The following is a 24944-nucleotide window of genomic DNA, read 5'->3' as shown; positions in this document are numbered from 1 at the left end:
GGTGAATCGGATTATCACTAATTTCACTCTGATACTCTCACCTCTGAAGTCCTGAAGAACCCAATGTATGAGTATTGTGAGGATGTTTGTCCAGTTAGAGAAATTTTTGGAGAATAATGTCTTCACTTAAGGAATTATTTTTGAGGAGCATTTTTGGAGGAATATTAGCACATGGCCATTAAATCAGAAAATGGAAAATCAGTTGCAGCCACAGCAAAGGGTTCCATATTCTATATATGGTGCCTTAGGTGTCTAACTTAAGTTGAAAACGCTGTTTAAAATTTTTTTAAACCAACTTAAAAACAAAAAAAAATGTTTAAAAAATGGCACCTGTATCGTGCCTACAGAGGCGCTTTACGATGCCTAACGCTACTGTAGGTGTAGCTAATGCCGGAAGTGGCTTTAGGCATCGTAAAGTGCCGCCAGAGCTGCGATTCACGTGAATGGTAGGAACTGGAGATGTAGGCCATGGAAACCCTGGCTTATGTCTCTGACGCCTATCTCTTCCGAAGCTGCATGATTGACACGCGATTGGCAGCCATTTTTAAAGCGGCCGCTGATAACGGTGCCATTTATAGAATCCGGACCAAGGTGGCTATAGCAAGTGGGAAAGATCCGTGTAAGTGATGCTAAGGCCACTTTTGCCACAGCTTTGTAAAAGGGCCCCTAAGTTTGTAGCTGAGGCAAGGAATGATTAACCCTCAAATTCTATAAAGGACGCTAAGAATTGGGCATGCAATTGGGAGTGCAGCAGTCATTGATATGTGTTACTAAATTATCCAATTAGTCCTAAACTGGCAAGTATCTAGGCACCTATGCAGCAGGTGTTGATCATAGAATCAGCCCCTTAGGGTCAGATTCTATAAACAGTGCCCAAATCAGCTGGCACCTAGAAAATGGAGCACAACAAAGAAAAATGGGGAGACCCGATGATCCACCGATAAAAACAAAAACTGTGGATACAGATGTTCTGGAGATAATTTATTAAACACTGATGTATAAAACCATGAAAATTCAATTAAAAAAGTACAATGCTAAAAAAATATTGTGATAAAAATCCAACCGGACCCAACCGAACACGCGTTCCTCAGGGGTCCAATGGTTTGCAAACTCACATATAAAGAATAGGACTGAAAACAGTCTATTGTCTTTAAACGTGTTCGCCGTGTAGGGTGGATTTTTATCACCATATTTTTTAGCATTGTACTTTTTAAATTGAATTTTCATGGTTTTATATGTCAGTGTTTAATAAATTATACCTAGAAAAACGGTACCGGCCACGTGTCAGTCAAGTTTAGTCACCATTTACAGAATCGTACCTAATGGATCCTAACAAAAGACATAGGTATTGGCCTACTTTGCAGGCACCTAAGTTCTTTGGAGAATCATGCTTATTGGCGCCTTTGTCTGTCTCCACCCTAAACCTCCCCCACTTAGGTGTTAGGCACCGCTAAGTGCAATGTGATAAGTGCCAATTCATTTTTCCCCCCAATTATGAGCTTGTTAAAGCTCATAATTGAAGCTATTAAGTCCATTTTGGCATTGGGGCGGAGAGGTGCCAGCGCCCCCACCGAGATGGCACCAGGGGCAGTTTTCCCCCCCCCCCATTACTATACCACTGTCTTTGCCTATTCATTTACTTTCAAGCAGACTGCATCAGTATGAGATACCAAGCAGCTAGGAGTAGTAAAGTTCCTGCTAGGTGACCCAGTTATGGAAAGAGCACGCTGAGCTAGCACTGCCCGTGTGACACCTCTCCTAATGCAGTTTGGAACTTGTCGCTCTAATTCCAGGTAGATGTGTGCAAATTCAGCACTGCATTTCCATTCAGAATAAGGACATATTAAAGAGATTACTTTACCTGCCATAAGGGTAAGTGTAATTGAAATGTACAGGACGGGAACAAGATGGATAGTACAGATTAACCCCCCTCCTCCCCTTTTACACTTTGAGGTTGTGGGTTCAAATCCCACACTGCTCCTTGTGACCCTGGGCAAGTCACTTAATCTCCCATTGCTCCAGGTACATTAGGCAGAGTGTGAACCCACAGGACAGACAGGGAAAAATGCTTGAGTGTAAACCACTTAGGCTATAAATAAAATAATAATAGACTGAATACACATGGATATGGTAAATATACAAACAGAAATCAGAAAATAATTCAACTATTTACTTATAATCTAGCTGATAGTGACCTCTTCACCACTAAATAACTGTATTTAAACAATAAAGGAACTTTAGAACTCCAGGATGTAAAGTTATATCACACTTGCCATCCTTAAAAAGTCACAATATTATGTTTAGATACCTGGGATGCAAAACTTTCAGGTTGGCTTGGTTTGAACGGCCTGAAAAAGTGCGTACATAGTTACTTTCCATTTTACTATGCCTTAAGAAATTTCTATGTCAATTTTTGTACCTGCCCTGAGCCACCTGCATGTGCCAGTTACCTGCTCATTTAGACCTGGGGGAAGTTTGTGATGTCTGCTAACATCTCAAAAAGTCTGAAGAAAGTCACATTTCACTGCTCTCCTAAACTGGCTTTTAAAATTCACCAAATGTGCTTGTGGGAGCTGGCAAGTACACACACACACACGTTGCAAAATTGGTACGTACGAAAGTGTATATTGAAAAGCTGTGAGTGATGCCACCCTTCATGTAGATTTATAAAATCACTGCTCCTACTACAAGTCCTGGCAGGTACACATTTACCGGTATCCATACAGGTATTTTAGAAAAGGTTCTACTGTAGTTTGGAAGAGCCTTTTTGGAAAATATAGAGGGGATTGAGCATATCCTCACCTGGATGTCTCAATGCCTAACTCAATGACCTGGGCGAAATGGTGCTTTAAGGGCTCCTTTTATCATGCCACGCAAGCTGTTTAACGCGCGTTAAACCGCTGGCCGTGCTAGCCACTAACGCCTCTCTTGAGCAAGCGCAAGGGGGTTAGCGTGTGATTAAAAGTTGCGCGCGCTAACCCTGCTAGCGCGGCTTGATAAAAGGAGCCCTAAATGTTTACCTTCATAAGCTTAATGCTATGTGGATAGAGTTCTGACTTTCAAAACATTTCATTGGTGTTCATCTCTCTAGTAAATGTTTTCCTAACTTTCGGAATTAGACTAACTTTCCCACAACAATGGCCTTATATTGAACTTGTCTCTCCTTTATGACAAACACCTAAAGTGTAGGAGGAGGAAGCACATAATAGAGTATTTAATTTAACTACATTTAATGATTTATCTATCGCCTTTTCCCAGTCACCCAGCCCAAGGCGATGTACAACATGTAAATTCATAGAGGGTAATTTTGCAATACTAGACTATCCAGTTTAGAAAAACAGTAAGCAGCCAGTGTGTCCACATATGGAGGCCCCTCTGCTATCCTCTCTCTGTTAATCTCTGTGCCAAGCAGATGACCAAAACTATAGCTGTCTAGAATCACTTCCCGCTGTCAAGTTTCAAGTTTATTAGGATTTTATATACCGCCTATCAAGGTTATCTAAGCGGTTTTTACAATCAGGTACTCAAGCATTTTCCCTCTCTGTCCCGGTGGGCTCACAATCTATCTAACGTACCTGGGGATATGGAGGATTAAGTGACTTGCCCAGGATCACAAGGAGCAGTGCGGGGTTTGAACCCACAACCTCAGGGTGCTGAGGCTGTAGATCCAACCACTGCGCCACACACTCCGCCACACACTCCTGTCATAATCAACATCTAGGAAACATTTTCTTTTTCTTCCCGAATGGCTGGCAAACTGGTAGAACTTAAGGAATTACAAAAACTACTATTTTGCATAAAAGAAAGAATGTCTTCGATAGTACTAAAATAGTACTAAGGTTTCAGACACTGTATAACTGCAAATGGTCACTTTTGAAAATATCCGAGATTGCATGTGCTAAAATGCTAATTTTGTATATTTATTTTTGTGTCTCAAAATATACTTATCACTTTTTTTAGCTTTTGAAAGAGAAGTCTGTGTGCGGTGGAATGAGATAGTGATTAGCTGTGATGGTCTCATTAACAACTGGCTCCGTGTTTATTCACTTGACTTTGGTTGTTGGGTCTGTGCTTTTCACATTCACTAATATTTATATCATGTATTTAGATATTTAAAAGAAAAAGTTTTTTGTAAGTATATTTTGAGTTAAGATTTTGATCACTCAATTACAATAGGGTTTCTCATTAATTGTTTTAGTATTTATTTTTGTGGACAGCTTTCACGAAATCCTTTCACAAATTTATTGAAAACCATTCATTTTGATCTGCAAAGTGTTTGCTTTTTCCTGTCCAGTTCAATAATACTGAAACAGCCAAAAGGTGGCAACATTTCTATCCCGTTTGATAAGCCCTTCCTCAGTTTAGCAAATAATATCTATGTATAGATGCCACATGAATCAGATGCAGGGGCTAACCATCTTGCACCTTAATTCATTTTAGAAAACCTAAAAGGTAGAGAGACACTTCATTATGATCCTGTTCTATCTGAGCAAATAATTTATAGAAGATCTGAGCAGTGGCATAGTGAGGGGAGGAGTCGCACAGAGCGGTGCCTCTCCCCCAACTCCTTCCGCATCCCCACACCGCACTCGTGCCCACCCTTCCCACCTCCGTATCTCTTTAAATCTTCACCAGCTGCTCGTGCTGGCGTTGGCTTTCTCTCTGACATCACTTCCTGGCCCTGTGACCCGTAAGCGATTTCAGAGGGAGCCAGGCTGGTGCAAGCAACAGGCTAGAGTAGTTGCTTGTACTGGTGAAGATTTTAAAAGGGTATGGAGGGGTGGGGAAGGGAAGGTGTGAGCATGGGGGATGAGAGGTGCCCCCAACAAGACAGTGCCTGGTGCGGTCCAGCCCCTGCCCCCTCCTTACTATGTCACTGGATCTGGGATAATGATTTAGAGATAATTTAGCAAGAAAGCAAGTACACATACCATAAATTCTTGTGGGTTAATGCTCACAAGGGCTTAACTAGGCAGGAAAGGTTCCTGTCCAGTTAAACCTCCCTGACCAGACCATCTGCCAATATTTAGCAGCATTTAAGTGGTAGTGCAACCGAATATTGCCTGTGACCACCTAGGTATTGTCTGGTTAGTGCCAGGATGGTCTGGGGCAGAGCTTAGGTGGAGCTGGCATCTAAACAGCTGGCGGCTATATTCAGTCTGCTATCCAGTTAAGTAAGTGAATAAAGTTACAACATCAAAAAAGTTTATCCACCGAGGAAACTGGGCACTGGTCTCAATATTGCCTGATTAACTTCCAGGTGAATGAATGTACCTAGATTTTTAATGTTGGACATGAACCAGCATTGACTATCAGGTTTTAATTCACCCCATGGATATCAGTGCCTAAAAAACTATTGAATATAGGGCCCTCTCTGTTTTAAAAATAAAGAACAGTCAGTCTATTTTGAGTAAGAGTACTGCATACTAGTTAAACTAAATTCAATGAGCCACACTACTTTGGCAGAGTAGCATTTGGATATTTTGGATATTTTATTTGCCATTTTCAAAACACATTTTTTACCAAATAAAATAGTATCATAGGAAAGGGCAACATGATTTTCTAACAATTAATTAATTAATAAATTAACTTCCAAAAGGGACAGAAAAAAAATATGATATTTGTTTTAACTGGTTTATTATTAATTGGTGGGATGGGTGGGGAGGGATTCTTTTATACTTTGATGATTATAAGTAAGAATGTCAAGTGATTTGTAAAATTTATTTTTTATTGAATATTATACACTTGTTGTAAGATATGAAAACGAATAAAGATTTTTTTTTAACACATTTTTAGATGCTTTTCTATGCTGTTTGTCTGAAGTGCATCTAAATATCAAGGGGGGGGGGTGTTTTGGGTGGACATATGATTTGGACATTTTTCTGCAATAATGGAACATTGCAGAAAATATCCAGGGCAAAACCTGGACATTTCAGACTAGACTTGATACTATAATAAATACATTGAAAAAGGTGACCAAACTGACTAGATGACCACTGGAGGGATGAAAGCATGACCCCCCCCCCCAACCATACTCTCCCAGCATTACTGACTCCCTTCCACCCCCCCAAAGATATTAATGAAACAGTACATATCAACCTGTATGACTGTTTCCGATGTTATGGCCAGTACAGCAAGCAGGTCTCTGGAGCAGCCTGGTGGTCAGTACAGTAGACTGCAGAGAGGGGGACACATATCCTACTCTAACTAGTACACTTGTGGTGGAAAGTGTGAGCCCAATAAAACCCACTAAAAAAACTACCATACTGACATCTGCAGGCATAAGGGCTATTGAGATGGAATACAGTGAGGTACAGTAGGTTTTGCATGAGTTTTAGAGGGCTCACTAAACAATTTAAGGGGGTTATGGTGAGATGTGTACCCGGGATGTTTTACATGAAGTTCACTGCAGTGCCCCATAGGGTTCCCCAATGCTGTGCTGGGATGTCTGTGTGGCCAATCTGCTAGAAATTCTGGCCCCTCCTGTATCCCAATGGTTGTTTTTTGTGAGTTTTTCATTTGGATTTACTTTTTTGACAAACACATCTAACAAATGACCATTAAAAAAAAAAGAGAGATTTTTCTGGTTTGAATTGGGATGTCTTCCTTATAACATCCCAAAAAAGTCCATCTTGCAACCATTTTCAAACAGGAAATACCTTGGGGTTTCCTATTCAAGAATGCATGAGAATGCCCAAAATGAACAGCCATTTTACAAACAGAAGAGACTGATGTTCAATGCTATTTAGCGGCTGGGAGCCATTCCCAACTGCTAAATAGAACATAGCCAGCTATCCAGCAATATTCAGTGGAAGATAATTGGCTATCCCGCTGAATCTCCGGCTCAGCGGATTAGCTGGTAAATGGTCATGGAGTGTGACAAAGCCGGTCATCGCCGATATTCAGCAGCTTGCCTACTAACTTTGGCGGTTAGATATAGCTGTGTAATAGGGTGGTCTATATTTGCTTGTTAAGACTTAGCTGGCTATGCTTCAGCCTGCCAAAAATAGATGGTAAATTCAATGCCAGTCTATTCCATCATATTTTTTATTTAATAGCAAATCACAATTTAGTATTTGAGTTCTACCATTGCCCACATTTAGATTCTTTGTGTCAGGATTTAGCGAAATGCACAAATATAAGAATGAAAAGAAATACCTTTGGCATTGCTCATCGTCCGATTACTCCTTAGGACTATGGATGATGGTGCTACAGTGATGGCAGCCTCTTCACTGAAAGCTATCAGTGCTATAGGGTGACAAAATATAATATATTTAAAGCAGTCCACTTATAAGCACCAAGTTTATGCCATTGTTATAAAAAGCAATTAATTCAATATACAGTACTGTACTTTTGTTTTTCCACTTTGACCTTTTGAAGAGAACCCTATAAGGGGATGTTTAGATTTAGGCACTAGGAAAGCACCTACTTAAGGCCTAAACTATAAAGAAAAGTAGGCATCTGCTTTTTTCTTTAGAATACTAGTATAAACGGCTGAAAGCACCCCTCTATTTATGAGGGGCCACTGAAAAGTTCTCAGCCCAATCAACAAAGTTGGGGCAGTCTCCATTGAGGGCTATATACTTAGTCCAGCGATTTTCTACTTTTTTCATTCCGTATTTTTGGGGTAGAATGAAAAAAAGTGGAAAATCGCTGGACTAAGTGTACAGCCCTCAATGGAGACTGCCCAAACTTTGTTGGTTGGGCTGAGAACTTTTCAGTGGCCCCTTGTAAAGTGTGAGCACTGACACTAGCCCAGGGGTCCCCAAAGTCCCTCCTTGAGGGCCGAATCCAGTTGGGTTTTCAGGATTTCCCCAATGAATATGCATGAGATCTATGTGCATGCACTGCTTTCAATGCATATTCATTGGGGGAATCCTGAAAACCCGACTGGATTCGGCCCTCAAGGAGGGATTTTGGGGACCCCTGCACTAGCCATAGAGCTGGTTTAAATACTTGTGCCTAGACTGCATAAAACTGAGCAAGGATTATAAGATTTTCTAGTCTACGCTTGTATGTATACGCCTTGCCCACGCTTCATCCATATGAGCACCCACCCACAAAGTACAGACCATTACATCTAGGCCAGGGATGGGCAACTCCGGTCCTCGAAGGCCGGAGTCCAGTCGGGTTTTTAGGATATCCCCAATGAATATGCATGCAATCTATTTGCATGCACTGCTTTCAATGCATATTCATTGGGGAAATCCTGAAAACCCGAATGGATTCTGGCCCTCGAGGACCAGAGTTGCCCACCCCTGATCTAGACACATACTTACAGAATACCACTTAGCAAGAAACTGTTCATTTACACATCTATATATTCACATCTGCTTATAAAAGAGTGGCATTTACATATGCTCTTTGTCACTAAAAACGTGCAGCTTCTTATAGAAAGCCCATCTTTAAGGCCCTTTTACTCAAGGGTGTTAAGGCACCATGCGACTCAAATGGGCATGAACACTGGAATATGAAACCTCCTTGTGTATTTTGACTCTTCCATTTTCTTTCTTTCATTTGGGTAAAATTATGTGGGCTATTTACAGCACATGTACCTTTATCACACAAGGGGAGAGGAGGGAATAGTCAAAATGTATTTATTGAGTTGGTTTTGGTTCGTGCCTTTTCAGTTGTAGTGTCCAGGTGTAGTTGGCATTTCCCAGACCCCAGAGGGTTTATAATGTATTAGACACTAGTGCATGCCTAATGCAGCTTAAAAGAGTTACTGCGTGATGTGCTCAGGCATCCTGCAATGTGCTAAATAATTTTTTTTTACTTTTTCCATGAAAGATTTGTCTCAATGGGAGGAGGGGGGGAAGTGGGTGTTTCTGCACTAATCAGTTAAAGTATTAGTTAACAATGCCTGAAATCTTTAAGAATATGATGTCCCGCTATCAACCACAAAGGTCCCTGCGTTCTACAGGTGCTGCATTGGTTGAAAACAAAGGCCAACCCTACACAAGTAGACACGAACGCTATGATTTTTACATGTGCATGAGTTAAACTATGGAACGGCCTTGTTGGCCAGATTCGAAGATGTGGAGAGAGGAATTCTTTTAGGAAAATGTTGAAAACTCAACTATTTGTTAATGCATTTTTCTGAGCAATTGATTTATACTACTTTGAATTTATGCTACACTGAATATGTCAATTTTATTTATTTATTTATTTTTAATAATTTTGTATAGACTTAACATTTTATGTATGTAACCCCTTGTGAACTGTTTTGGATAAAACGGTATAGAAATTTTTTAAAAAAAATAATAGTACAGCATATTAACTGATTAGTGCAGGATTAGCAGTAAATGCTTAAGTGATCATTTTTGTTAATGGCCAACTAGAAAATCAGCCATTTTCCGGCTGCAGGAAAAATAGTCTTAGTGCATGGGAAAACCTCAAGGAAGAGAGTGCTAAGACCAACTTTTAGTGAAGCTTGGTAAAAGGGACTCCTAAGGTTGAACCTGAGGCAGTAGAGCACTGTCTTAAACTTTTTCAGCTCCGGCACACTAAACAGAGCAAATGTTTTTTGTGACACATTATAATTGAAATTATAAAATTACAAAACAAACAAAAAATTAAATTTGAGAATTATTTATTGAAAGTTTTTTAAGTTATGTTTAGATAATTGTAACAATGGTGAAACTAAAGTAGATAGAATAGAATTGCTAATCAATGCAATGGATGTGCTTGTTTTTGAGTGCAAATTAACTCAAAACACGGCTCGATAGTTAACAAACAAACATGCATTTCATCATCCACCATTTGCAATCGTTCTCTTTTTTTAAATTTAATTTCTGTCAGATCTGAAAATCCAAGTTCGCAAAGATAAGAAGATCCAAATGGTAGCAAAGCCTTGATTGCTTTGTTGTTCAATAAAAATAAAAATTACAGTACTTCCCTGATATTTGCGAGGGTTCCGTTTTAGGAACCCCCGCGAATGTTGAAAAATCACGAATATGGTTTTTAGCGGGGGAGTCAGGAGAGGGCAGCTGGAGTGAAGCAGCTTCTGATTGGTGAGGCCCGACTTTAGTGCAGGAAGAGGCATACCGTGAGTGTTTCCTTCATTTGTCGTCGCTCCGGCTGCCCTCTCCTGCCCAGCCATTCACGGTCAGAAAATACCGTGAATGACTGGGACCACGAATCGTCAACCGCGAATGACCAGGGGAGCACTGTACTTGCCATTAGTTTTCAAGGACCAATCATGTCAAAGAATGATGCTTGTCTGGGCAGTTGTATCTGTACGCACACAGACACTCATAACATTGACAGGCTCTTGTGTATGTGATGTATTGTACATGTCATCTATTCTAGTGTATACATCTGAAGGGAATTTTTTAAAAATAAAGTACAATTCTGGAATCTCTCGTGGCACACTCAGAATCTCTCCGGGGCACACCACTGTGCCCTGGCACACAGTTTGAGAGACACTGCAGTAGAGGGTTAAGTGACTTGCCCAGAGTTACAAGGTGATGCAGTGGGATTTGACCTGGGATCGCCTACTGCTGCTTTAAGCATCAACCACTCCTGCAAAAGAAGGAACGGAGCGGATAGCTCTGGCTGGTGATTGCTTCCAAGTTTCCACTGGTTTGCTGTCCACTCCATTCCTTCTGTTGCCGGTGTCTTATTCACGGAGAGGTTTTGCTCTTCCCTTTCTTCTAATCCTCCACTCCTACCATTATACTGTTCCTCAATCTTTAGTCATTCCTGATGCTTTGATTATTAAACTATGAATGCATGAACAGGAAAGGGCAGAAGATTGCACAGAAGGAGATTTTTTTAAAGAGAGGGTAAGGTTATAATAATGTGTGTATACCTGTAATTTAAAACAAGTATGAATATAATAAAACACATTAAGAAAAAGGCAGAAATAAGAGAATAGGAACTGAATTATGAAATACACAAATGGATATTTCTGAATCTAATCTAAGCTGGTATTTGTATTTTGCTACATCCCTCATAGTTCGAACTGGATTACAATATTATACTACAGGAACCAGGAAATAAACTGGGAAGTACAAAAAAAAACCCCAAGTTAACAAAAACATTTCTGAAATAAAAAAGTTTTACGAAAATGCAAGAAAAGGAGAATGTGGCACAGTGGTTAAATCTACAGCCTCAGCACCCTCAGGTTGTGGGTTCACACCCACCCTGCTCCTTGTGACCCTGGGCAAGTCACTTAATCCCCCATTTGCCCAGTATATTAGATTGTGAGCCCACCAAAACAGACAGGGAAAAATTCAGGTAAATCATTCTGAGCTCCTTTGGGAGAAACTTGAATGAATAAATAAATAATAAAAATTCAAACTTCTGCAACCTCCTCTGAAACATTTTCTTGTGTAATGTTGATTCAAAATACATTTACACATCTATTCATTAGATATATTTATATTACATTCCATAGTCTTGGATTGAAAGCTTTTGGGCTGGTAGCCGGTATATAAATAACAATCATGATAATATCATAATAGGTACATGCCAGAGGATTAATGCCAGAGCATTTTTATCTCTGCAAAAGGTTCAACGCATCTATGAGGGTGGTTTGAAAAATTTGGTAAAACGGCAAGATAAACAATGTAGTCTCCATTGAGGTCTATACACTTAGGGCTCCTTTTACTAAGCTGCGTTAGGGCTTTAACGCGCAAAATAATGCCGCGCGCGTTAGACCTTAACACCAGCATTGAGATGGCGTTAGTTCTAGCTGCGTAGCGCACAGTAATATCCTGCGTGTGCTAAAAACGCTAGCGCACCTTAGTAAAAGGAGCCCTTAGTCCAGCAAATTTCCTGGTTTTTCGTAAGCTATTTTTTTTCCTCAGTCTTTTCAAACTACCCTTGTACTTCTGGATATAATTTGTTAATTTTGAATGCCAAAGAAATAAAATAATGGCATCCTTAAATTTTTAAAAGAACAATGTTGGAAATAAATTGCCTCAATGTTCTAATTTCACTGCAGCTGTGGAGATAGGCAGAGAGAGCTGCAGTGTATACCTATGTTGGTGTTTCTAGTTGAAACAGTCATGAAAAAAAAAAAATTCAATGCCAGGAATATCCTGGAGACAAACAGCTCATCACGCTTGAAATATTTCACAAAAAGTTGTCGAGGCTAAGCTGTTTCTTCCTGTCTAATCCTGTTTAACACTGGTAGCAGAATTCATGAACAAATTCGTATGATAAGGTCCCAACTTCAATACAAGTTATAAAAGGAGGAAACTTACCGAATATCAAAGTATATCTTAGAATTTCCATATCCAAATGCTGACTAATGTCTGCTTCCTCAGACTGTTGCTGAATTCACTTTTCTTGCTCCTCTGACTTTCTTCTGCAGTCTATAAATGCTCTAAGTGTATATACATGCCATGCAAGGTCACCTGCCTGTTCTCGCCAATCAAATTATTCAAATTCTGTTACATCCTACACCAGCCTACAGCTCCAGGGCATACACATACTTAAGAAATCCTGCGTTACTGAAGATCTGATGAGGTAGGTTTGGAAGACATCTATTTCCTGTAACCTGTGGGCACAAGCCAGCTGTGCATGTTTGGACACTATTGATAGAATGACAAAAACCAGGAAACCCACTCACACAGGTTTTATTATGATGAAATATATCTACACGTTCCGAACATTTTAACTTACAAATGTCCTTCTAAAGTAGGGTTACTTTTACGGTGACAGGTCAAAAGCGCGCAAGACAAGTTGCTTGCGCTGAGTTGTCTTGCGCTCAGTTGCTGGCGCTGAGTTGTCTTGAGCCGAGTTGTCTTGCGCTGAGTTGTCTTGAGCCGAGTTGTCTTGCGCTGAGTTGTCTTGCGCTCAGTTGCTTGCGCTGAGTTGTCTTGCGCTCAGTTGCTTGCGCTGAGTTGTCTTGCATTGAGTTGTCTTGCGCCGAGTTGTCTTGCACTCAGTTGCTGGCGCTGAGTTGTCTTGCGCTCAGTTGTCCTGCTTGTGCACATTTTGTAAAATAATTTGTGCTCAATTGTCTTGCGCTCAAATGTCTCACGCTCGGTTGTCTTTGCGCTCACTTGTCTTAATGCTCAATTGTCTTCCGCTCATTTGTCTTGCGCTCAGTTGTCTCGCGCTCGGTTGTCTGCGCGTGATTGTCTTGCGCGTTGTCTATGAACCTACTTTTACTACAGTCTGTTGAGCATTTTAAGTGTAAATTAGCACACGGTGTTAGTAAAAAAAGTGCAGTCACTGTTACCATGCTGGTATGACTGTTAGCACACTAGTTAAACTAAACTAAAACTTAGGCCCTCTTCTATCAAACTGTGATAGCAGTTTTTAGCGCGGGGAGCCACGCTGAATGGCCCGCGCTGCTCCCTACGTTCATAGATACTCAATGAGCCTCGGGAGCAACGCGGGCCATTCAGCGCGGCTCCCTGCGCTAAAAACTGCTGTCGCAGTTTGATAGAAGAGGGCCTTAGTTTTAAACCCTGGATCATCAACCAATTTGGAGCTCGACTCGCTTAACATTAAGAATAGAGTAATAGAAAAGAACAGAACAAAAGAAATCTAATTTGGAAAAAGTAGAATAATTAATTTCCAAAATGTTTGGTGAACAAGACTATCTTCAGAGCCTAGTTCAGGATCCAGCAGTTTGAAATACATGATGGAAAGCAATCTGCAAGGGAACTTTTTTTTTTAAAAAAAAAATTTGGCCCCCACATTGTTGATATTTTGCTGGGGGACTTGCATGAAGAGCCATTTTTGTCACTTTTAGGAAATGGTTGACAGCTCATTTTTTTCAATCAGGTCTTTAATGTCTCTTTGCTGGAGGGTCAGCACATGGGGGATAGGGAAAATGTGGAGCACAGGTTGAATAAATGTTGCTTTTAATTTGTGGGGGTCGGTTCTTTTTTAAGGCTCTGTCCTATCTACTACAACTATTTATTATTTCTATAGCACTACCAGAAGCACACAGTGCTGAACATTAAACATGCAAGAAATGGTCCCTGCTCTAAAGAGCTTACAATCTAAATTATGACAGACACATAGAACACAGGGTCGCTCAATATATGGTGCTCATGAAGGGACATACAAAGGGATGAAGAGGTACAGAGGGTAAGTGCTACAGAGGGAATGAGAACCAGATATAGGGCTCCTTTTAGCGCAGGCACTGGATTAGCGCATGCCACCAGAGATGGAGCCTGGCATAATGGAGTTCTTTTCTATTTTATGTGTTTTTACGTATTTTTATTGTAAATCTCTGGGTTTACCTTGGCAGTCAGGCGGTATATTATGTAAGACTAATAAAACTGGAAACTAAATTCTATAAAGGGTCACGAAATTGGACATTCAGAGGTCATTCACACACATAACTAAATGACTAATTGGTATTGGCACTAATTTGTGATTACACACAAAGAAACACAATGGCAGATAAAGGCTTACATACATAAATTACTTACACCCCTATTCTATAAACTTTCCACCCAATATTCAGCACTATTTAACTGACCAGGAATGACTTCCAGCTGGTTAAATAGCACTAAACTGGGTAAGCATGCAGGAAATTACCGCTCCCGCTACACTTCTAGAACTAACGCCAGCTCAATGCTGCCGTTAAGGTCTAGCGTGCGCTATTCCACGCGTTAAAGCCCTAACACAGCTTAGTAAAAGGAGCCTTATGAGATGGCCACTGAATAGAGGCTTTGTTAGCCGGAAGCCAGAGGTCATTATGCCGCTGTACAGAAGCATGGTGAGACCTCATCTGGAGTACTGTGTGCAATTCTGGAGACCGCACTACCGTAAGGATGTGCTGAGAGTTGAGTCGGTTCAGCGAATGGTCACCAGGATGATCCTGGGGCTCAAGGATCTCTCGTATGAAGACAGGCTGCACAAGTTGCGACTGTACTCTCTCGAGGAACGTAGGGAGAGGGGAGATATGATAGAGACGTTTAAGTACATCACTGGTCGAATAGAGGTGGAAGACAACATTTTCCTTCTAAAAGGACCCTCGTCCACAAGGGGACATCCGTTGAAAATCAGGGGGGGGAAATTTCATGGGGATACCAGGAAGTACTTCTTCACTGAAAGAGTGGTGGACCATTGGAACGAGCTCCCGGAGCAGGTGATCATGGCCAGCAGCATACAAGATTTTAAGAATAAATGGGATGCCCACGTCGGATCCCTACGAGGGTAGCATAGAGGAGGGCAGCTTGGGGACGAGTGATAGAGTGTAGATTAGGGGAGGGTTGTTGGAGTGGGCAGACTTGATGGGCTATGGCCCTTTTCTGCTGTCATTTTCTATGTTTCTATGTTTCTATTAGCGCTTAGTAGATTGCAGATAAATGGATATCCATGAAACCTCAAGTGCTAGCCAGCTAAGATTAGTGGCCAAATCATACCTTATAAATAGTTGGTCTATTTTTGGCCACTTTAAACTTAGCTGGCCAGTGCTGAATATCAACTTAACCGGCTAAGTTTATAGTGGCCAAAAATAAAATGGATGTTCAATGCTGTTCACCAGAAATGGCCTGGCATTGAATATCTAGACTCAGTGCTGACCACGGGAGTCAGCCTGGCTATATCCCGCTGTCTGAATAGTGACCCCTTTATGCTTAATTTGTATGGCATGCAACTCCTTGAGCACAATTCAGAGGGAAGGGGTAAAACGTGGACCTCATGGATCTCAACTGCACGTCCTTAAAAATCTTCATTTGTCGATAGCTGAGGTTTCAGATTTCTTGTCCGCAGGCCCGCATTTTAGCCCCTTATTCCACCGCTGTAACTGTTGCCGTTTCTGAACCTACAGATCTGTGCTGACAGTCTTATCTATATATAAAATCGGAGGTATGTATGTGTGTATGTATGTAGGTGTGTGTGTGTGTATGTGCCGCGATCACGCAAAAACGGCTTGACCGATTTGAACGAAACTTGGTATGCAGATCCCTCACTACCTGGGATGATATGTTCTGGGGGTCTCGCGGCCCACCTGCACACGTGGGCGGAGCTACAAACAGAAAATCAGATTTCACCCATTCATGTCAATGGAAAAAATGTAAAAAGCTGCCAACACAAAAACGGCTTGCCCGATTTGAACGAAACTTGGTATGCTGATCCCTCACTACCTGGGGTGATATGTTCTGGGGGTCTCGCGGCCCACCTGCACATGTGGGCGGAGCTACAAACAGAAAATCTGATTTCACCCATTCATGTCAATGGAAAAATTGTAAAAAGCTGCCAACGCAAAAACGGCTTGCCCGATTTGCACGAAACTTGCAAAACATCTTCCTTTTCAGTTTAAGAGCTTGCAAATTCCAGTGAGACTTGCATTCTCTATCACAATCTACAAATCACAGGGACAGACTATTACATACTGTGGAGTGGATTTAAGATCCCCCTGTTTTTCCCATGGTCAACTCTATGTTGCTTGCTCAAGGGTGGGTTCACCCAAGAATTTATATGTTCTTGCTCCTGGAGTTGAAACTAAAAATGTTGTTTATAATCAAGTTTTGTGTTAGTTGTATTGTATTCATTTTGTCAAATATTTCACATTATAATTTGAATATTGTACTTTTTATAAAGCTGTAAAAAAATACTTTCATTCACCACTATAAAGTATCTTTATTTGAATCCATTTACAGTGTTATTGCTATAATTAAATACCCGTGCAACGCCGGGACATCAGCTAGTTAATAATACTTCAGCTAAGGGAGGTCTGTGTTTTATCACAGAGATGTGGCAGGAATATGTATTTTTGCTTGGTTCAACCCGGTCTTGAACCCAGATCAGTGGGGCCCAAGACAGCAGCCCTAACTTCTAGGCTACTTTTATAGCTTGTGAAATAATAAAGTTTTGCCACTTTTAGTCGCAGCATAGGTCATGGCTCTGACAGACCTCCATGACACTTTAGCTCTGATGGATCCTAATGCTTTTCCCTCCCTATGCTGCGACTAAAAGTGGCACGGACCTCAGGGCAAAAGTTTTGCCACTTTTAGTGCGGTTGAGATCCGTGAGGTCCATGTTATACCCCTTCCCCAATTCAGATCCTTGTCTTTGGCTCCTGACTCCCCAGCTGCTCATTTATGTATGTTGAAGGGACAGCCCTTACTGCCCAAAAGCCTTAGACACCAAAGCTGAAGCAAATATAGAAAGTAGAGATACCTAGCTGCCCTATAAGAAGAAGCCTAGGAGCCTTCAGCAGTAAAAGCAGCCACTTAAGCTTCAGGCAGCACATTTCTGAGGGCAGCATCTTGCTGATGGCCAGCCTACCTACTTGTCTCTGCCGCATTCCCTCCCCGGTATCTCTCCTTCCATTCATTCCCTCCCCCCAGGCTAGCATCTATCTTCTTCCTTCTTCAAACCCCCCCCCCCCCCGAGACTACCTTTTGTTTCAAAAGTTACCGGGCGGCAGCCTACTCTTTATGATGTAATTTCTTTGGCATAGAGGGGGATATACAAAGATGGATAGGCAAATGGCTGGAAAACCGAAAGCAGAGAGTGGGCATAAATGGGAAGTTCTCCGACTGGGAGAAAGTGACTAGTGGTGTACCCCAGGGCTCGGTACTTGGGCCGATCCTTTTTAATATTTATATAAATGACCTGGAGGAAGGAACATCCAGTGAGATCATCAAGTTTGCAGACGATACAAAACTATGCCGGGCGATCAGATCGCAGGAGGATAGAGAGAAACTCCAGAGCGACTTGTGTCAGTTAGAAACATGGGCGGAGAAATGGCAGATGAAGTTCAATGTGGAGAAATGCAAGGTAATGCATTTAGGCAATAAGAATAAGGAATACGAGTATACAATGTCAGCTGCAACTCTGGGGAAGAGTGAACAAGAAAAGGACCTGGGTGTACTGATAGATAGGACCCTGAAGCCGTCGGCACAATGCGCGGCAGCGGCAAAGAAGGCAAATAGAATGTTGGGCATGATAAAGAAAGGAATCTCGAGTAGATCGGAGAAAGTTATAATGCCGCTTTATAGGGCAATGGTCAGACCACACTTGGAATACTGCGTCCAACATTGGTCTCCCTACCTAAAGAAGGATATAAAACTGCTGGAGAGGGTGCAGAGACGAGCAACAAAACTGGTGAAGGGTATGGAGAAACTGGAATACGAGGACAGACTTATAACACTAGGATTATTCTCCCTTGAGAAAAGGAGACTGCGTGGGGATATGATCGAGACCTTCAAAATACTGAAAGGAATCGACAAAATAGAGCAGAGAAGATTATTTACATTGTCCAATTTGACACGGACTAGAGGACATGTAATGAAGCTAAGGGGGGACAGGTTCAGGACTAATGTCAGGAAGTTCTGCTTCACTCAGAGAGTGGTTGACACCTGGAATGCCCTCCCAGATGAGATTATTGCGGAATCGACCGTCCTAGGCTTCAAGAGCAAACTAGATGCATATCTCCTTAAGAGAGGCATGTAAGGATATGGTGGACTATAAATTACAACAGGTGTACACCTGGCAGGGCCTCCGCGTGTGCGGATCGCCGGACTTGATGGACCGAAGGTCTGATCCGGAGATGGCATTTCTTATGTTCTTATGTTCTTATCTCCGCTGGGGTGGCCGCAATAGGGAAGGACATGTGAATGAATGCTGGTACCTTTTGAAACAATTAAAAGGTAGACTGGGGAGGGGGATTGAGGAAGGAAGAAGAAAGATACTGGCCTAGGAGAAGGAATGGAAGGAGAGATACCGGGGAAGGAATGCGGCAGAGACAACAAGTAGGTAGGCTGGCCAGCGTCAAGATGCCGCTCCCAGAAATGTGCCGCCTAAATACAGATTCAGGGGGCTGGTTTGAAGAAGGAAGGGGGGATGCCAGATTGCAGCTTGATGGGTGGGAGAAAGTTTAAGTGAAGCTGGAGAACAGGAGGAATAGGGGATAGATATTTGGTTCAGGGTGCCTATATAGAAGGGAGGCATGTTATACTGGGGGGAGATGCTAGATTCCAGGGAGGGGAGGGAAGGGATGGAAGGGGACAGGGAGAGATGGAATTGGGGGAGGGTGGAGGTGTAAAATGGAGAGAGGGATTTGGGGGAGGGGCTAGAAGAGGGAGAGCCAATAAGGGGAAGGAGAAATTGGGAATGGCAGAGGGGAGATGGACTTGGAGCTGGAAGGGAGATGGCAGGGAAAGAGAGAGTCAGACTTGGGAGAAGCAGGCCCACTCATAATTGTGGCAATCTTCTTTAGGCTGGCAGGGATCCCTAAGCTGAAAATTTCCTTCTCTGGCAGCCCAGAATGATCCCATTCTTGTTGCAGTTGACAACACTCTCTGTGGGCTGTTTTTGTATAGGCTCACCCAGTTTTTGCATATGTACAGTAGGGAAGATCGCTGGTTTAGTGGTGATTCGGTTTTTGTGCATGAACAGAAGGAATGAAGGCTGGTTTGATGGCAGTCCATAAAGAGTGTTACCAGCTGAAGTATGAGAATGTTCTGGGTCACCGGAGCAGGACCTCTTCAGCTGGTGAGGTTTGGGGATCCCTGATAGCATATGTATTAAAACTGAATTTGGGCTTATGGAGGGGGAGGGGGTCAAAATAGTGACCACTTTGGGCTGAGGCCCACCAAAATTGCTATGTTTGGCTATGTCTCTGAGGAGGAGGGAGTGAAAGGACAGGAAGGAGAGATGTTGGACTTGTGGGAGGGAGAAAGACAGAGAGGGAAGAAATGCTGGTTGCAAAGAACAAGAAGAGGAGATGATAGGAATGGGAGAATCTATCAGAGGGTTGTCAAGGAGATGAGAAAGAAGGAGGATGGTGAGTATAGAGGGTAGAAATGTAGTAATGGGAAGTAGATAAAAGGAAATAAATAGGAGGATGGAAAATGTGAGAGCTAGGGAATGAGAGGAGATAGAAAGTTGATAAGTAGATAAAAAGTGAAAAAGAATAGAGCAAGAGGGTGAAATTTGAGTAGACAGAAAAGAAACATGGAGGAGAGAATTTTAAAATCGATATTGTCAGATTATGTAGTAAGGGAATGTAATAAGACAGGAGGAGAGAGGAGAAATAAATTGTCAGCAGCTGCAGGAAAAAGAAGTAGTAGAAGAAAGGAAATCAGAGAAAAGAAACTGAGACCAACATGTTGGAAAAATAAAATGCACAGACACACAAAAGTTAGAAAAAAAAGGTTTGAATTTATTAACTGGAATATGTTAGCTTTATGAACTGTATATCACAGATATTTATGTATTGTGTTCAGTACATAAGGAATCACATTTAATTTTGTTTTTCTAGTGTGACAGAATATGCTGAGCTTAAGTTCTTGGGGTTCCCAGTTCAATTTTTGTCTTCATATTAAGAACATAAGAATAGCCTTACTCGGTCAGACCAATGGTCCATCAAGCCCAGTAGCCTGTTCTCACAGTGGCCAATCCAGGTCACTAGTACCTGGCCAAAATCCAAGGTGTAGCAACATTCCAAGCTACCAATACAGGGCAAGCAGTGGCTTCCCCCATGTCTTCCTCAATAAAAGACTATGGACTTTTCCTCCAGGAACTTGTCCAAACCTTTCTTAAATCCAGCTATGCTATCCGCTCTTACCAGATCCTCTGGCAATGCGTTCCAGAGATTAACTATTCTCTGAGTGAAAAAAATTTCCTCCAATTGGTTTTAAAAGTATTTCTTTACTCTGCGATTTCAGGTTATAAACTAAACATCTCTAAATCCGAAATTATACCTCTAAACTGCGTTGATGCTCAACCGGATGTCACCAGCCACGGTTTTATATGGTCTCCCCAAAAAATTAAATACCTTGGACTTTTCTTCGGACCCACTATAGACTCCACCATACAACTCAATACTGAATATCTTTTGTCTACCATTTTGACTTGTACACGCCAATGGTCCCCTCTTAACTTATCTTGGTTAGGACGTCTTTCTACTATACGGATGATGATTACTCCAAAAATAAATTATGTTCTCAGCATGCTTCCCATTCTTTTACCTCACTCTACATATGCTCGCATGGAAAAGCTGCTTGTGAACTTCCTGTGGCACGGGAAGCAACCCAGAATCTCACTAAAAAAATTAAAATGCCCCCATATGCAAGGTGGTGTTAACTTCCCGTGTTTTAGAAGCTATCACATAGCTTTCCTGATGATGCAAGGATCTCTTTGGACAGACCTAGTACCCCTTTCCTTTCATCCCAACTGGCTTCATCTGGAACATACTCTGACCGACCCATTCCATCTCAAATTCGCTCTGTGTCAGATAATCCCACCACCTGTTAAGGAAAATCCTATCCTTATGAGTACCTGGACTGCGATTTGTTATATAGATTCTATTTCTCCTAAACCATGGGTCAAATCCTCGGCAGCCCCCATATGGCACAACCCACATATCAAAATTAACAAGGAGGTGGTAGCATGGAAAAGATGGCAACAATGTGGAGTGTGGTTTATCCATCATCTTATCATGAATGGCCTCTGGATCTCTTTCTCTGACCTTACAGCCAAATTCCAAATTCCTCAATCTCAATACTTTCTCTGGATTCAGCCTCATCACTGTCTCAAATCTGCATTTCCTTCACCTTCCTCTTTTCAAGATCCTCCTGATATCCCTGATCTGATTATCTCCTACTCTGCCACTAAAGAACAGACGTCCAAATGGTACAAATACATTCAATCTCACACCCTTACTCCTCCTATCGACACTATAGTCAAATGGGACTCACTACTTACATCCTCATTTACTGAACTCACATGGCTTATGATGTGGCCTAAACTCTTGAAATCTCTCAGATCAGCCTCACACTTACAGACTGCCTTTTTTCTTTATCATAGGGCTTTTTGGACCCCGGCTAAATTTAATAAATCTTATGATGGATGCTGTTGGACATGTAAATCCTCTGATGGATCTCTATATCATATGCTTTATACTTGTCCACATGTTTCCTCTTTCTGGCAAAGTATTTGGCCGATCATAACCTGCATTCTTCACATTGATGATCCTTTCTCACTAGACATATTACTCACTGGTGCACTAACACTCACCTCTCCATTACCCATCCATCATGAACGATTACTGCTTCTACTTTTATTCACCGCCCTAAACTAAACTAAACTAAACCTTAAGTTTATATACCGCGTCATCTCCACAGAAATGGAGCTCGACACGGTTTACAGGAATTAAAAACAAAGAAAGGAACTCCAATGGAAGGAAGGAGGGCTTGGTAAACAGGAGAGAGAGGGGGGAAGGGAGGGGGAGGTTACATTTTGGAGAAGAGCCAGGTTTTCAGATGTTTTCTGAAGTGTTGGAGGGAGGTCGAACTCCGAAGATGGGCAGTAAAGCTGTTCCACAGCTCAGTGATCCTGAAGAGGAGGGATGTTCCAAGTTTTCCTGTATGGGAAATGCCATTTAGAGAAGGGAAGGATAGTTTGAATTTCTGAGTGGATCTGGTGGAATGGGTACTCGAGAGCCAAGATAGAGGAAAGAGGGGGGGAAGGAGACCGTGAAGAGATTTGAAGGAAGACTGGGAGCCAGTGAAGCTTAGACAGAAGCGGGGAGACATGGTCGAATTTGCCTTTTGCGAAGATTAGTTTAGCTGCGATGTTCTGAATCCGTTGAAGTCTGATAAGACTTTTCTTTGTTAGGCTAAGGTAGATGGAGTTGCAGTAATCAAGTCTGGAAAGGATGATGGATTGGACAAGGACAGCGAAATGTTGCTGGTGGAAGCAGGATCTGACTTTCCTTAGCATATGAAGATTGAAAAAGCATTTTTTTACTAGGGAGTTGATGTGGTCGTTAAAGGACAATGTAGAGTCAATGGTGATTCCCAGAACTTTGCTAGAGTGCTCAAGCTGCAGATTGGTGCCGGAGGAAAGAGGGATGAGGGAGGGTAGATGATCCAATTTCGGGCCGAGCCAAAGAAGTTTTGTTTTGGTCTCATTTAGTTTCATTTGAACGGAGAGAGCCCAGGATTGGAGATTTGTTATGCAAGTTGAGATGTTATCAGAGAGGTTGGTGAGGTTAGAGTCAGTTTCAAGAAGGATAAGGATGTCGTCGGCGTAGGTGTAGAGTGTCTCAGAGGTAGATAGTTGGATGAGTTTCAGGGAGGACATATAGACATTGAAAAGAATCGGGGATAGAGGTGAACCCTGGGGGACTCCGCAGAGCGGTTTCCAAGGGGAGGATGAGGTACCATTCATGTTAACGAAGTAGGAGCGGGAACGTAAGAATTTTGAGAACCAATCTAGGACTGTGGAGTTTATGCCAATTTCGGAAAGTTGGAGGATTAATATGTCGTGGTGGACAATGTCGAAAGCAGCAGAGAGGTCGAATTGAAGAAGGACAGCGAACTTGTTGCAGGAGTGGAGTTGTTGGACCTTTGAAATTACAGAGGCTAAAATAGATTCAGTGCTGTAATTGGGTCTGAATCCATGTTGTAGGGTAGGAGAATGGAGAATCTCTCAAGATAGGATGAGAGTTGGGTGGCGATGATGGATTCCAGCATTTTGGTCAGGAGTGGAATGTTGGCTATTGGGCGATAGCTGGAAGGAGTGGAGGGGTCCAGATCAGCTTTTTTCAAGAGAGGGGATAGGGAAATGTGTCCCATTTCTGTCGAAAATAGGCCAGAGAGCAGGGCGGAGTTTAAGAGTTTGGTGAGAGATGAGATGGCCAGCACTGGAATGTTCTCGTATAAGTAGGAGGGGAAAGGATCCAAGGTGCAGTTGCAAGATTTTAACTTGAGGCAGAGCTTAGAGACTTGGGAGTCGGAAACGAGCTCAAAGGCGGTCCAGGATCTATCTGCTGGGATATGGTTGGCCTCGCTTAGATTAGGGGTGGAGGTAGTGAGCACCAGAGAGTTGTAAGCGGGGGTTGGGGGAAAGGAGCATCGTAAGGTAGTCACTTTCTCATTGAAGAATTTTGCTAGATCGTTAGCAGAAGGCGAAGAGGGGAGTGAGGAGGAGTCGTGTTTAGAGGATATGGAGCGCCAGATGTTGAACAAAGTGTTACTTTGGTTGTTGGAGCTGCAGATTTTGTTGCCGTAGTAGTTCTTCCTTGATTTTTTTAATTCGGTGTTGTAGAACTTAATGGAAGTCCTCCAGGACTGTCTGTCAGTGGGGGATTTGGATTTTTTCCATTTTCGTTCTAGTGTTCGACATTTCTGCTTTAGTTGTCTGTGGAGGGGAAGGTACCAGGGGGCCTTGCGGGTGTAGGAGACCGTTTTAGTGGAAAGTGGAGCAAGGGAGTGGTAGGTGGTCTCAGAGAGGGTGATCCAGTTGTGCCAGTTGGATTCAGGGTTTGGAGGGTTGGGGATGGTGGGAGTTAGGTTGAGGAATTTGGCCCAGAACAGATCACTCGCAATTTTTTTCCGGAAGGTAATAGGATTGGGGGAACGAGGGGGGGTTCGAGGTGGGACATGAAATTGGGGAGGCAAAAAGCCCCTAGGAAGTGGTCGGACCAAGGGACGGGGTCCCAGCGAGTGTCGTCGATCGAAGTTTTGTATTCGGTGAGGTCGATGAAGCTGATGATGTCTAACGCATGCCCTTTTTCATGGGTTGGGGAGGGAGCTGGGGGGGAAGCCTAAAGAGGTGAGGAAGTTGATGAGATCAAATGCATCCTTGTTGGTAGTATCGTTTAAGTGAAGATTAATATCCCCAATGATTAGTAATCTTTGAAATCTGAGGAAGGCGTTTGTAATGGTCTCAAGGACGAGGTCGGAGGATTTGTTCCAGGGGGATGAAGGTGGGCGATATAAAAGCAGGATACCTAGTGGGTGCGGGTGGAGCTCATCATTGACAGAGGCTAGCATGTATTCTAGGGAAGCCTGGCTACCCTTATTAAAGAGCTGGACGTCGAAGAATGATTTATGGAGGAGTGCTAGACCACCTCCTTTCCGGTTAATTCTGGGGGAGAAGAGGCCTTGGTAGCCGTGAGAGCAGAGTTCATTTTGAGAGAAGTTGTCTTTTGCGATCCAAGTTTCAGTGATGAATAAGAAACCGGGATTGAGATCTTCAAGAAGGTCCTTCAAAATTTGGGTTTTGTTGCA

The 24944-nt window shown here is 42.3% G+C and overlaps 1 protein-coding gene across 4 annotated transcripts in view; it reads right to left on the bottom strand.

The window, feature by feature from the left end:
* Positions 1 to 24944, bottom strand: part of EPGN (epithelial mitogen) — a 136048-nt gene that overhangs the window by 9172 nt on the left and 101932 nt on the right. For 3 of the 4 annotated variants that reach the window (XM_033940629.1, XM_033940365.1, XM_033940542.1), the window contains exon 2: positions 7159 to 7248. In XM_033940629.1, the coding sequence (XP_033796520.1) occupies positions 7159 to 7174 (16 nt within the window). In that variant the 5' untranslated portion in view covers positions 7175 to 7248. Of the gene's footprint in view, positions 1 to 7158; positions 7249 to 12212; positions 12340 to 24944 lie in introns of those variants that run through there. The other variant, XM_033940453.1, reaches the window with a different exon arrangement.

Source organism: Geotrypetes seraphini, chromosome 1, assembly GCF_902459505.1.
Source record: "Geotrypetes seraphini chromosome 1, aGeoSer1.1, whole genome shotgun sequence".
NCBI lineage: Eukaryota > Metazoa > Chordata > Amphibia > Gymnophiona > Dermophiidae > Geotrypetes > Geotrypetes seraphini.
The sequence above is the reverse complement of the archived record's forward strand: the minus strand, read 5'-3'. Positions and strand labels throughout refer to the sequence as shown.